This window comes from Pan paniscus, chromosome 17, assembly GCF_029289425.2.
Source record: "Pan paniscus chromosome 17, NHGRI_mPanPan1-v2.0_pri, whole genome shotgun sequence".
NCBI classification, from domain to species: Eukaryota; Metazoa; Chordata; class Mammalia; order Primates; family Hominidae; genus Pan; species Pan paniscus.
The window spans coordinates 51482635-51496221 of record NC_073266.2 but is presented as its reverse complement, the minus strand read 5'-3'; the positions used below and the strand labels follow the sequence as shown (position 1 = coordinate 51496221).

Below are 13587 nucleotides of genomic sequence, written 5' to 3'. Positions count from 1 at the left end.
ATTTTCAAGTGAAACATGTTCTCACCAATATTCTAGAAAATGTTCTGTACTGTATATTCAAAATCCAATTTCCATCTAGAAGCAGAATATTCACATTGGAAAACTGGGTCCAAGACATTTATGACATTTATGAATGATTATAGTATTTTACATAGTTAATTGTAATATTAGTAGAATAGTATTTTTAGTATCTGAATCAAAATCTTTTTAAATTTCTGTTCCTTCTAGGTTTTATTTGCAACTGCTATTACATATTGCAAGAAAGATATTAGGACTTTGATAAATGGGCTACCTTGAGGGACATGTCCCTGAGTTTTATCACCATTTATGAACATCTATTTAAAATTGATTTAACATTTCAAACATTAATTCCCAGCAAATGAGAACAGGCCTTTCATTAGGGTAAGAGTCATAGAGGTACTTAACATAGGCCTCAAGTTGGAAGAGGATTGGCATAGGCTTTCAATGCTATCTCTGAATTAGGTTAAATAAAGATGCCCACAGAATCAAATGGCAGTATTTCATCATAAAAGTTTAATTATGAAATGTAATTATTCAAATATACCATAATTTAAGAATTTTCCAAGGACAGGACACTGTTTTAATTTTTTTTTTTAAGAGGCACTGTCTCACCCTGCTACCCAGGCTGGAGTGCAGTAGCATAATAATAGCTCCCTGCAACATCAAAGTCATGGGCTCAAGTGAGCCTCCTGCTTCAGCCTCCTTGACTAGCTGAGACTACAGGCACACACTACCATGCACAACTAATTTTTAAAATTTTATATAGAGATAGGATCTATGTTGGCTGGGTTGTCACGAACTCCTAGTCTCAAGTGATCCTCTAGCCTCAGCCTGTCAAATTGTTGGGATTACAGGTGTGAGCCACCATGCTAAGAACTTCAGTAATGAAGCTTGTCTAGGATATTTTCCTTTTTTGCTAGCTTTATTGAGGCATACTTGGTAAATGAAAATTGTAGCCAGGTGCAGTTGCTCATGCCTGTAATCCCAGAGCTCTGGGACACCAAGATGGGAGGATTGCTGGAGGCTAGGAGTTCAAGACCAGACTGGGCAACATGATGAGACCCCATCTTCACCAAAATAAACAAAACAAAACAAAACAAAACAAAAAAAGTTGGGTTTAGTGGTCCGCACCTGTAGTCCTAGCTAATTGGGAGGCTGAGGCAGGAGGATCGATCACTTGAGCCCAGGACTTTGAGTCTACAGTGAGCTGTGATTGCATCCTGGGCAATAGAAAGAGACCCTGTGACCCTGTCTTGAGAAACAGATTTTATATATGTTAGGTGTACAACGTGTTTTCATACACATATACATTGTGAAATTATTACCACAATCAAGCTAATTAGCATGTCCATCACCTCATATAGTAACCATTTGTGGGTACATGTGAGGTAACACTTGAGATTTACTCTATTAATGAATTTTAAGCATACATTACAGAATTATCTACGGTTACTATGCTATACATTTGATCTCTAGAACTTACTCATACTACATGACGGAAACTTTGTACCCTTTGACCAATATCTCCTCATTTTCCTCACCCTCCAGCCACTGGAACCACCATTGTATTCTACTCTCAGCTTCTATGAGTTTGACTTTTTCAATTTCCACTTACAGGTGAGATTATGCTTGTCTTTCTGTGTCAGGCTTATTTCACTTACCATAATAATCTCCAGGTTCATACATGTTGTTGCAAATGACAGGATTTCCTTCTTTTTTGGGGATGAATAATATTTCATTATGTATGTGTAATGACAGGAAATATATATGTATATATACACATATAAAATTAAATAAATATTGATATATATTTTATATCATGTTTTCTTTATCCATTCATCAGTAGACACTTATATTGTCCCCATATCTTTTTTTTTGGGGGGGGGACAGTCTTACTCTGTCACCCAGGCTAGAGTGCAGTGGCACAATCTTGGCTCACTTCAAACTCTGCCTCCCGGGTTCAAGTGATTCTCCTGTCTCATCCTCCCAAGTAGCAGGGATTACAGGTACCTGCCATCACACCTGGCCAATTTTCATAATTTTAGTAGAGATAAGGTTTCATCATGTTGGCCAGGCTGGTCTCGAACTCCTGACCTCTGGTGATTCACCTGCCTCAGCCTCCCAAAGTGCTGGGATTGCAGGTGTGGGCCACCATACCTGGCCTAGTTGTCCCCATATCCTGGCTATTGTGAATAAGGTTGCAATGAACATAGGAGTGCAGATATCTCTTTGAGATAATGATTTCATTTCCTTTGGATATATTCCCAGAAATGGAATTGCCGGATCACTTGGCAGTTCTATTTTCAATTTCTAGGGGAACCACCATATTGTTTTCTATAATGGCTGGGTTGATTTACATTTTCACCAGTAGTGTACAAGGCTTCCCTTTTCTTCACATCATTGCCAATACTTTTTGTCTTTGACTTTTTTATAATAGCGATCCTAACAGGTGTGAGGTGATATCTCATTGTGGTTTTGATTTTTATTTCTCTGACGATTAGTGATGTTCGACATTTTTTCATATACCTGTTAGCCATTTGTATGTTTTCTTTAGGGAAATGCCGATTCATGTCTTTTGCCTATGCCTTAGTCTGTTTGGGCTGCTATAATGAAATAATCTAGACTGGATAATTTAAAAGTAATATAAATTTATTACCCATAGTTATGGAACCTAGGAAGCCCAAGAGCAAGCTACCAGCATATTTAGTGTCTGACAAGGAATCATTCCACGTAGATAATGCTTTCTTTCTTGGTGGAAGGGCAGAAGAGACAAGCAAGCCCCCTTAGACCTCTTCTATAAGGGCACTAATCCCATTTATGAGAGTAGAGCCTCCAAAAGGCCTCACATCCTAACACTACTAGACTGGGGATTAAGTTTCAAAGAAAAAGTTTAAGAAGACACAGACATTCAAAACATAGCAGCCTATTTTTAAATCAGGTTGTTTTATTGCTATGAAATTTTTTGAGTTCTTTATATGTTTTTGAAGTTAACCCTTTATTATGTATGGTTTGCAAATAATTCCCTCCATTCTATGGGTTGTCACATTCTATGTGTGCACACACACATACACACACATTTAAGTCTTTAATCCATTTTAAGTTTATTTTTGTATAAGGTGTGATACAAGGGCCAATTTATTTCTTCCACATTTGGATATCCAGTTTCCAAATACCATTTATTAAAGAGATTATCCCTTCTCTTTGTGTGTTCTTGGTATATTTGTCAGAGATTATTCTTTCTTTTTTATAGTTTTCATTGTATATCTCTTTTATCGTCTTGGTTGAATTGTTTTTCTAGTTTATTTTATTTTTGATGCTATTTTAAATGATATTGTCTTCTTATTCTTTTTTGTATAGTTCATTGTTATCTATAAACATTCAGCTGATTTTGTATCTTGATTTTTTTATCCTGCAACTTTACTGGATTTGTTTATAAGTTCTAACATTGTTTTGGTGGGGTCTTTAGGATTTTCTGTCTATAAGATAATTTCACTTGTAAGCAAAGAAAATTTTATTTCTTTCTTTCAAGTTTAGATGGCTTATCTTTTTCTAACTTTTTATTACTCTGACTAGGACTTCTACTACCATATTGAATACAAGTGACAAAAGTGGGCATCCTTGTCTTATTCTTGATTTTAGAAGAAAAGTTTTCATTTTCTCACCACTGAATAGGACATTAGCTGTGGGCTTGTTACATATGGCTTTTATTATATTGAGGTACATTTCTTCTATACATATTTGTTAAGAGTTTTAATCATGAATAGATGTTGAATTTTGTCAAATGCTTTTTCTGAATCTATTGAGATGATTATATTACTTTTATCCTTCATTCTGCTAATGTGGTGAATCTCATTTATTGATTTGTGTATGTTGAAACATCCTTGCATCCTAGTGATAAAACCCACTTGACTATAGGGTATAATCCTTTTAATGTGCTTTTAAATTTTGTTTGCTAGTTTTTGTTGAGTTTTTCATCTATGTTCATCAGAGAAATTGGCTGTAAACTTTTTTTGTAGCGTCCTTGTCTGGCTTTGGTATCAAGGTAATGCTGACATGAACTTGGAAGTGTTCCCTTCTACCCAGTTTTTTTTTTTTTTTTTTTTTTTTTTTTGTGGGAGGGCGGGGATGGAAGGAGTTTGAGAAGGATTATTGTTAATTCTTCTTGGAATGTTTGGTAGAATTTACCAGTGAAGCCGTCAGGTCCTGGGACTTTCTTTATTGGGAGGTTTTTGATTACTGATTTGATCCCTTACTCACTATTGATCTGTGCATATGTCCTGCTTTTTATGATTCAGTCTTGGTATGCTGCACATTTCTAGGAATTTATGCATTTCTTTTGTGTTATCTGATTTGTTGGCATATATAATTGTTCATGATTCTTGTGATTCTTTGTATTTCTCTGATATTTATAATATCTCTTCATTTAATTACAATTTTATTTATTTGATTCTTCTCTGTTTCTTGGTCTAGGTAAAGTTTTGTCAATTTTGTATATCTTTTCAAAAAATAAATAACTCAAGTTTCATTGATCTTTTTTATTGTTTTTCTAGTCTCTACCTTTTTTATTTCTATTCTGATCCTTATTATTTCCTTCTGTTAACTTTGGCCATAATTTGTTCTTCTTTTTCTACTTCTTTGAGATATAAAGGTAGGTTATTTGAGATCTTTTTTTCTTCTTTTAAAAATTAATTCATTAATATTATTATTGTTTTTAGAAACAGGAAACAGGCTCTCCCTCTGTCACTCATGCTGGAATGCAGTGGCATGATCATAGCACACCGCAGTCTTGAACTCCTGGGTTCCAGCTATCCTTCCACCTCAGCCTCCTGAGTAGCTGGGACTACAGGTGCATGCCACCATGCCTGACGAATTTTTACTTTTTATAATCTTTTTTAGAGACAGAATCTCACTATATTACCCAGGCTTGTTTCAAACTCCTAGCCTCAAATGATCCTTCCTTTTCAGCTACCCAAGTAGCTGGGATTACAGGCATGAGCCACCACTTCTGGCTCTTTTTTTTTTTAATGTGGCATTTATTGCTATACATTTCCCTGTTTGAACTGCTTTTGCTGTATTTCATAAGTTTTGATATGTTGTGTTCCCAGTTTGTTGCACTCAAGATATTTCTGGATTTCCTGTTTGATTTCTTCTTTGCTCAGGAGTGTGTTTTTTGTTTTCACATATTTGTAAATTTTTCAATTTTTCTTCTATTATTGATTTCTAGTTTCATACCAGTGTGCTCTAAAGATTTTTCATATGTTTTCAGTTTTTTAAAATTTGTTAGGACTTGTTTTGTGGCCTAACATATGATCTATCCTGAAGATTCTTCCCTGTTCACGTGAGTAGTATGTGTATTCTGCTGCTGTTGGGTGATAAGTTTTGTATATGTCCATTAGGTTCATTCGGTTTCTAGTGTTGTTCAAGTCTGCTGTTTCCTTATTCATTTTCTGTCTGAACTATCTATTTACTATTGAAAGGGATATATTGAAGTTCTCTGCTGTTAACGTGTTGCTGTTTGTTTATCCCTCAGTTCTATTAACATTGGCTTTATATATTTAGGTGCTCTGATTTGAGGTACATATATATTTACCATTGTTATATCTTCTTGATGAATTGACTTCTTTATCATTATTTGACGACCTTCATTGCCTCTTGTGACAATTTTTAACAAGCACCCTATTATGTTTGATGTGAATATAGCCAGCCCTGATCCCTTTTGGTTACCATTTGCATGGAATATATTTTTCTATCCTTTCACTTTCAGCCTATGTGTCCACTTATAGCTAATGTGATACTTTTGTAGACAGCATATAGTTAGTTCTTTTTTTTTTAAATTCATTTAGCCACTCTGACTTTTGATTGGAGAATTTGATCCATTTATATTTAATGTAATTATTGATAGATAAGGACTTACTACTGCCATTTTACTAACTGTTTTATGACTATTTTTCTTTTCTTCCTTTCTTGGTCTCTTCCTTTGTGATTTGATGATGTTTGTGTAGTTGTATGTTTTGATTACTTTTTCTTCATCTTTTGCATATCTACTTACAGAATTTTTCTTTGTGGTTACCATAGCACTTACATAAAATAACTTATAACAAACTATTTTAAGCTGATAACAACTTAACTTCAACGGCTTCAATACTTGGTGCCTCGAGTGTAATGGAGGGCCTGTTGCTAGGGTCCAAAGTGAAGCTGAAGTTGAGTGCTCACTTCACTCTCCTTCAACCATGTGGAGAACTTCTTTCTCCAAGTTGTGCTGCATGGGTTTGAGGGAGAGTTGACATATATAATGTGAAACTGTCTTTTCTACCTTATTCATTGAGTCTTTTCTTATTTCTATGCTCTACTCAGGTGCTGTAATCACTTACTTGGATTCCTTAGTTGTTGTGAAGGTATTTTTGTGCATGGATGGTTATTCAAGTTCATGTTTCTGTGAAGGGACAAATGCTGGAAACTCCTATTTCACCATCTTGGTGACTCCTGAAAATTCCAGGACTCTTAATTTCGAATAGGCCTGGGAGAAAAGATTCTGAATAGGGAAAAAAGTTTTTTTTTTTTTTTTCTTTACGTGCGTTGCAGGAGAAATATTTTCTTTCAGAAATGAGTATGAGATGTGAAAAGCCTGCTTGGAGGATCTTTCTTCCCTCTGCATAGGAGGACTCTGTGGTCTGTGGGCCCCAGTGAATATGAGGTGGGGAAGAAAAGATTCAAGGGGAGTGGAATGCCATGGCAGGTGTCCCTATAACATGAATTCTAAACACCAAGAAAACTATTCCCAAATAAGTGCTTTTATCTTATGTAATAGATAGTGACATGGCAAGTACTATGTTAGAGCCATACCAGAAAGAATAATATGATAAAATATTTGCTTAAAAATATTTTCTAAGATACAAAGTGGGCTTTGTATTATTTCATGCACACATGTATACATGAACACAAACATATTTTTGACCATTACATGTAGTATTTTTTCAGAGTAAAGCTATAAAACTAATGTGATATGATTATTAATAATTTCAAGAAAAATTGATTTGGGGCTAAATGCTGCTAGACAAGTCATAGGATTGATTCAGGTCAATGATAAATCTATCCTGAAGGGTTTTCTACACAAGTGCTTCATTAGCATGGGGAAAAGAGAAGATTTCAGAAAGTATCAGGACTGTGGAAGCCAATGGAGTGTCTCTCCAACTCCAGCACTTACCTATCTTTCAATGAAATATTTCTCTTTTATAAAGTAGATAAAAAATTTAGTAGAAATCTAGAAAAACCAATGGAGCCTTTACCTAAAATCCTACTTGATAATAAATTTACTGGTCAGACGCATTAGTTCTAATGGACTATAACTCGATATGATTTGAAATATAAAATATAAGGATGAAGCATGCATTATAGACTTTTTCTTCTGAATTAGTATAAAATATTTCTTCAGAGAGTAAGAAAATAATGATCTCTAATGAAATAAGTGAGTTAGAAGTGTTTATTCCCTCTGTAAAAACAGAAAAATAGGATTCAAATTCATATATGCTGTATGTGTTTATAGGGAAAGAGAGAGAAAATGAATGAGAACCTAAATTATATATATATTTTCTTATTAAATAATATAAAATTTTTCACAAAATAGTTTAGAATTGTTCTGATCATTTTCCTCACACAATAACTGCATAGTCTGAAGCAGTATTTTTTGAAATCTGGATATCTTACTCTGTCAATATAATATTTAAAAATAAGAGTTCTATATTTCAACCCCTAAGAGTGTTGAATTTTAATGATCTGAATATGGATTATCAATGGCAGATTTTAATTGTAAGCCTGTTTCTCCTCTTCAGTATTCTTATGGCTTCTTTTCCCTTAAAGTCAATAGGATAGGCTATGTGGTACAAACTGATTTTAATATTAAATTAAGAGAAAAATGAGCTTTACAATTTTGGATCTTAGTATATGGGGTTTTCTCAAGGCTATGCTTCTGTAGCCTGGCTAAGCAAATTTGACTCCATCACCACTAAGAGAACTAGCACCCATTTACACTCAATTATACATTTGTTGCACATTTTCCCTCATTTTTACTAATTTAAAATACATCAGTGTTTGTAAGGGCTATAGATGCACCTAAGAAATCATCTGTGGCATTTATGTCTTATTTGCAACTCATTTATTCCTATTGCTTATCTTATATTTCATGTAAAATGTTAGTGCTATGGTGGAAAACTGAAGCCCTGCATCAGACTTCTTAGTAGCACTGTCTGAGTCACTGTCAGCTTTTATTTAAAGATATTCAACTATCTATCAGTTTCACGTAAGGAATTATTTGCTTTGATGAGAGAACTTGGTTTTAGAAAATTAATATTTATAAAATTACTGTAATGGTAGTATGGATTTCTAACTTGATTCTAGATCATGGTTCTGAAAACAAAGCTCTATATAGGCCACAGAAAAGGCTTGCTCTGACAGTCAGTGTGAGCTATTATGGACATACATTATAAAAAATTGATGTAAAATGAATGAAATAGGTGGCCTAAATGCATTTCCAGTTGTGTCATTTTCTGTGGAAGGGATGATTCACTGCAGTAAATATATACATAAGTTCTGTTTGAATTTATTTTTTATTCTCACTTAAAATATTTTGAAAAGCAACAATGAAGAAATGTTCATTGTGCAAAATCCAGAGTTTATTGCTCCTACTTGGGGCTAAATTACAAAAAAGAGTATTTAAAATTGGATACAAATTTGATTGTGCTAGCAGTAAGTTTAAAAACAATGTTGGCAATGTTTAATAATAAGGAAAATTCACTAGGACATCTGTACACTGTGATTATTTTACCTAAAAGAAATGCAAAATATAAACAGATGCCCATCGAGATGTGGTTGATTTTTGTCTCCACATGGCATTATTGGCTTTTATTAAAAGACATCTAATCAAGTTTGATAGATATTTCTTGAAATGATGCATGGTATGCAATGCATGCTTTCATTGTGCTTCCTGCCATTATGGAATAACGTGTCTTATTTGGAAATACAATGATCATTTCTGTTAAATCATGCTCAGTCAGCTTATATAATAACACCTGTATTTTGTGAATCATTTCAGATTTCAGAGAGCTATGCCTTCCTACCAAGAGAAGCGGTGACACGATTTCTAATGAGCTGCTCAGAGTGCCAGAAAAGAATGCATTTAAACCCAGATGGAACAGATCATAAAGGTAGCTGCAGTGTCAAATAGTGAGATTTAAAGTAATTTTATTCATAATGGCCATTTGTATCTCACATTTTTATAAAAACGTGGTAGACTGAAACAGTTCAACAAGTCAGATCATCTCATTTATTCAAGTAGGAGGCAGTGAATTTTGAATATCCACTTACAAAGTAATTCAGTGCCCATTCTTAGAAGAAAGACAGTTTCAGCTGTGGCAAATAACATTTTTCCCTGTAATAATGTTTTAATTTTCATTTATTATATGTATTTCATGCTATTTTAGATATATTCAGCAAGGAAATTGGTTTCTATCAATGTCTTTTTAAATCTACCGATTCCTTATTTCTAAAAATTATGAATAATGTGGAGTTTCTTTACTAAAAAATTTTACATTAAAATTATGATTTGGCTTTAGCTCTCATTAAAATTATTGAAAATTATTTAGCTAAATATGACTTCCTCTCAGAGATTATATCAGTCTCAGAGATACATTTTTTGCTGGCTCATTCCTGTGTCTCGAAGGTTAAATCGAATGGCCAAAAGCAAAAAATTGAGCAGATTTCCTTCGGCATTCAAAAAATACATATAGAAAGTAAAGCAAAGAAGAAAAATACAAATAATTGTGTTAGTAACCACATTAGGTTTATTTATTGTTATTCAGGATGTTTAAAAGTTCCCCTGCATTTATAAATAATTTATTAGTACTGTTAAACAGTGTCAATACACCTTTGTAGAACCTTACTAGTTGTTTTTTCTACCATCCAACTATAATGCTACCATGCTTTAAGACACTTGATATCTAAAATCCTGTTTCAATTTGGAGAAATAGATCATTTTAAAATTACAGGTAGAATGCAGTATTACTTTCATTACCCATTAAAAATGTTTTATTACAGATAATGGAAAACCTCCCACTTTGGTGACCAGCATGATTGACTACAACATGCCAATTACCATGGCCTACATGAAGCACATGAAGCTGCAGCTGCTAAACTCACAGCAAGATGAGGTAAAATAAAAACATCTACATTTGTATTACTTACAAATTGGAACGAAGCTTGATAACCATGACTATCATATTAAGCATGATGGCATTTTGAAGACAGTAATTTATTTTTTAATGAATGAATCTCACCACAGTTGCACAGATGGAAAAAGTGAGCAGAAACTCCTAGTCCACAATACAGAGCCCCTGCTTAACACCTCTGTCTTAGTGTTATGTGGGAATTTGTTTGTTCCCAAGAAAGCTACATTTTCCTTAGTAGACCATCACTGAGCTGGCCTTGGTAAAGTGCTACAAAGTTCAGAGGGGGTAAGTTCACAGTAAAGTATCCGAAATAATTGAGATTCTAAGGAAATTTAAGTACTAAGGCTATTTTGCATGGCAATCAGAAAAGTAGAGTTAATGGGTATTTCAAGTATTATCATTTCTCCATCATTCAAACCTTATGTAAATTTTAAAGTTATTTTTTAATTAACTGCTATTCTATATATTATTAATTTACTTCTGTGCATTTCCTAGAGACAATCTGTGGTCATTCTTAATTAGAAGTATTTTGATGTTTTAAGTTATCCTATTTAATTTGTATAGTGAAAATTTAGCAACATGCTGCATGTATAGACACTAAAAACATATTTCTTAAATACTCTGTAGGATTCTAGTTAGCTAGCCATTTTGGTTGAAGCTGTGTCAAAGCAGGGACTAAGTTATATATGTATGGTTTATATTCTCCAAAATAAATAACAATAGCAGATATACAATAGGTGCTTAGTACATCCTTGTTGACTAGTTAATACTCAATAGATGCATTCAGGTTATTTATATTAGAAACAGGTTCAGGTCCTCAGGCTAATAAATTATCTCCTTGAAATTTCTCTAAAACAAGAAACGAGGTTAAATGTTTGTTTTTCAAATACAGAATTATTTGCTAAGCTATGATTGCATTCTTTTAAAATTACTTTGTTGAACTTACTTTATTCATAAAACTCAAATCAAGTTTTTAGTTTTCCTCTGTATTTAAGCAGGTTTAACCTCCAAGCTATATTTATAAAATTGTTTGATCTCAATAGATGTTATTCAGGGTATACTCCATACAAAAATTCATATTAGTGCAGTGGCAATATTGGATTTTATATTGCCATATGGCTACATATAAATAATTGAATAAATAGTAATAAAATCATTGGGTTAAAGATATCAATGACAATTAAGAAAATACTAATGTCCTTCCATCCCTGAGAATGATAAAAAAAAAAACTATCTTCATGATTCATTATATAGTTGAAAAAAATTTTTAAATGTCTCATTAACTAGTTAGAGCTGTCAGATTATTTGTAGGAAGCTCATTTAGATGTTGATATGTTTATTTCTAGGCCAAAATGTAAGAAGATCCACTTTGTGCCAACAATGCGCCCACATATGCTGATCCCTTCTGGCTTCTAAAAAATCATAAGTATTTTACACAAAAGAAATAGATCCTTTAAAATTTATAACTAGATTAGAAAAATAACTCTTATCCTTACATTTTGAAAATACTAAATTGGATGTCACGCTTCCTTAAAATATTTAGATAAATGACTAGTTAGATTATTTGCAAAATTTTTAGAAAATTGTGTTTATTGAAAGATGAAAAAGAGGTTAAGTAAAGGAAGTCACATTAAAATGGAATGTAAGTGAAATATTCCTAACAAATTATATTTAAACTTGAATAAGCATTAATCCAATAAGTTCAACCAATATTTATTCAGTACTTATATGTATCTGGTCCTCCTGAAGAAAAACAGTGAATAAATTGAGAAAAATGTTTGTCTTTTGTGGGGGTAAACATATAATAAAGAAAATAATGGCCATAGGTATATAAGAATATGCTAAAGGCTGTTAAGAGAAATAAAGAAGGCCAGACATGGGACTCCCTTTAGAACTAGGGAATCACAAGTTTAAAAGGCTTTATTAAAATGTATCATTTGAATAGAAGTGAAGGAAATGTGTGCATGTAGCAGAGGGATATATTGAAAACTTCCTGAGGCAGGTATATATCTAGTAGCTGCAGGAACAGCAAGACAGTCAACATGGTTGGAACAGAATGTTCAAGGAAGAGGAAAATAGGAGAGGAGTTTAAGGAGATAGTGGAAAGCCAAGTTATATTGAGTCTTACATTTTAAGAACTTTTAAATTTTACTCTGAGTAATATGGGGAGCCATTAGAAGGTTTTGAGCAGAGAAGTCATGTGATCTGATTTATATTTTAACATAATGATGGGGGCTGAGAATAGATTGAAGAGGAAAAAAAAACTGGATGCAGGGACACCAGTAGAAGGTTATTACAGAAATCAATGTGGGTAAGGAGTTAACAAAGCTCTATTCCTTCCTGCATGAGAAATTGGCCTTTGAATAACTTTTGGAGTTTGCGCTCCACAAAACTGCTAACATTGAAATGATAACTCTGTTACTAGGCAATGTTCCTATGGCAAAAATGATTCCAATTGATAAACTGTATCAGAAGACTAGAAATATCTGGTTAGAATCTTCAGATTTCCTTGAGTTGGATGATTTTTGCAATTGGCATGTCCTTTGTGGGGACCTTAAGTTATTAACTGTGGTGTGATAAGAGATTTTTGTCTCTTTTGGGGCATGGGGCTTCTCTGCTAAGTTTCCAACCTACCCAGTATGATTACTGCTTTCTTGTACCTGAGCTGTATCACAGGAAGAGCTAAAGAAAATATATCTAATTAACTATGTGAATTTCTACATGGCCCCTGCAAGGGCTTCCATGGAAGAGAAACACCTGATGCTGCCCTACTGGCAAGAGTTTCCTTTGCTACATGTTTCTAGAAGAAGCTAATGCCAAGGGTTTTCAATGGTCCTCTTATGAGTATACATTTTAGTTGGATTTAACAAAAGCTTCTGATGGATGTTTCAGGAAAGAAGATAATAGTGGCTTGGATCAAAGACAGTGGTTTAGGTAGTGAAAAGAGGTGAAATTATGAATAGATTTTAAGTTTTGCTGACAGATTCGATGTGAAGCATGAAAGTCAAGAGGTAGTAATGGCTCCAAGGTTTTTAATCTGAACAAGTAGGGTAGAATTGGTATTAACTAGTGTAAGAAAAACTGCGGGTAGAAAACATTTGAGGAATGATACTAGAAGTTCATGTGAGCTCTTCATTAGAAATTCAAGTATATTTAAGAGGTTTATTAGAGATTCAAGTAGATTTGTCAATTAGACAGTTGGCATGTGTAATTAAGAGCAAAGAACTAAGCTAGACATAAGGCCAAGCATCATCGGCAGATAGTGTGTGAAGCCATGAGACTGAAGATACTACCAAGGTAGTGAGTGTAGACTGAACAAACAAAGCCCAATAACTTTGATTTGGGA

At 33.5% G+C, this 13587-nt stretch overlaps 1 protein-coding gene across 9 annotated transcripts in view; it reads left to right on the top strand.

The window, feature by feature from the left end:
* NOL4 (nucleolar protein 4) overlaps window positions 1–13587 on the top strand; it is a 381920-nt gene that overhangs the window by 110383 nt on the left and 257950 nt on the right. For all 9 annotated transcript variants that reach the window (XM_055102633.2, XM_055102631.2, XM_055102632.2 and 6 more), the window contains 2 exons: window positions 9110–9221; window positions 10111–10223. In XM_055102633.2, coding sequence (XP_054958608.1) covers window positions 9110–9221; window positions 10111–10223 — 225 coding nt within the window. The remainder of the gene's footprint in view (window positions 1–9109; window positions 9222–10110; window positions 10224–13587) is intronic.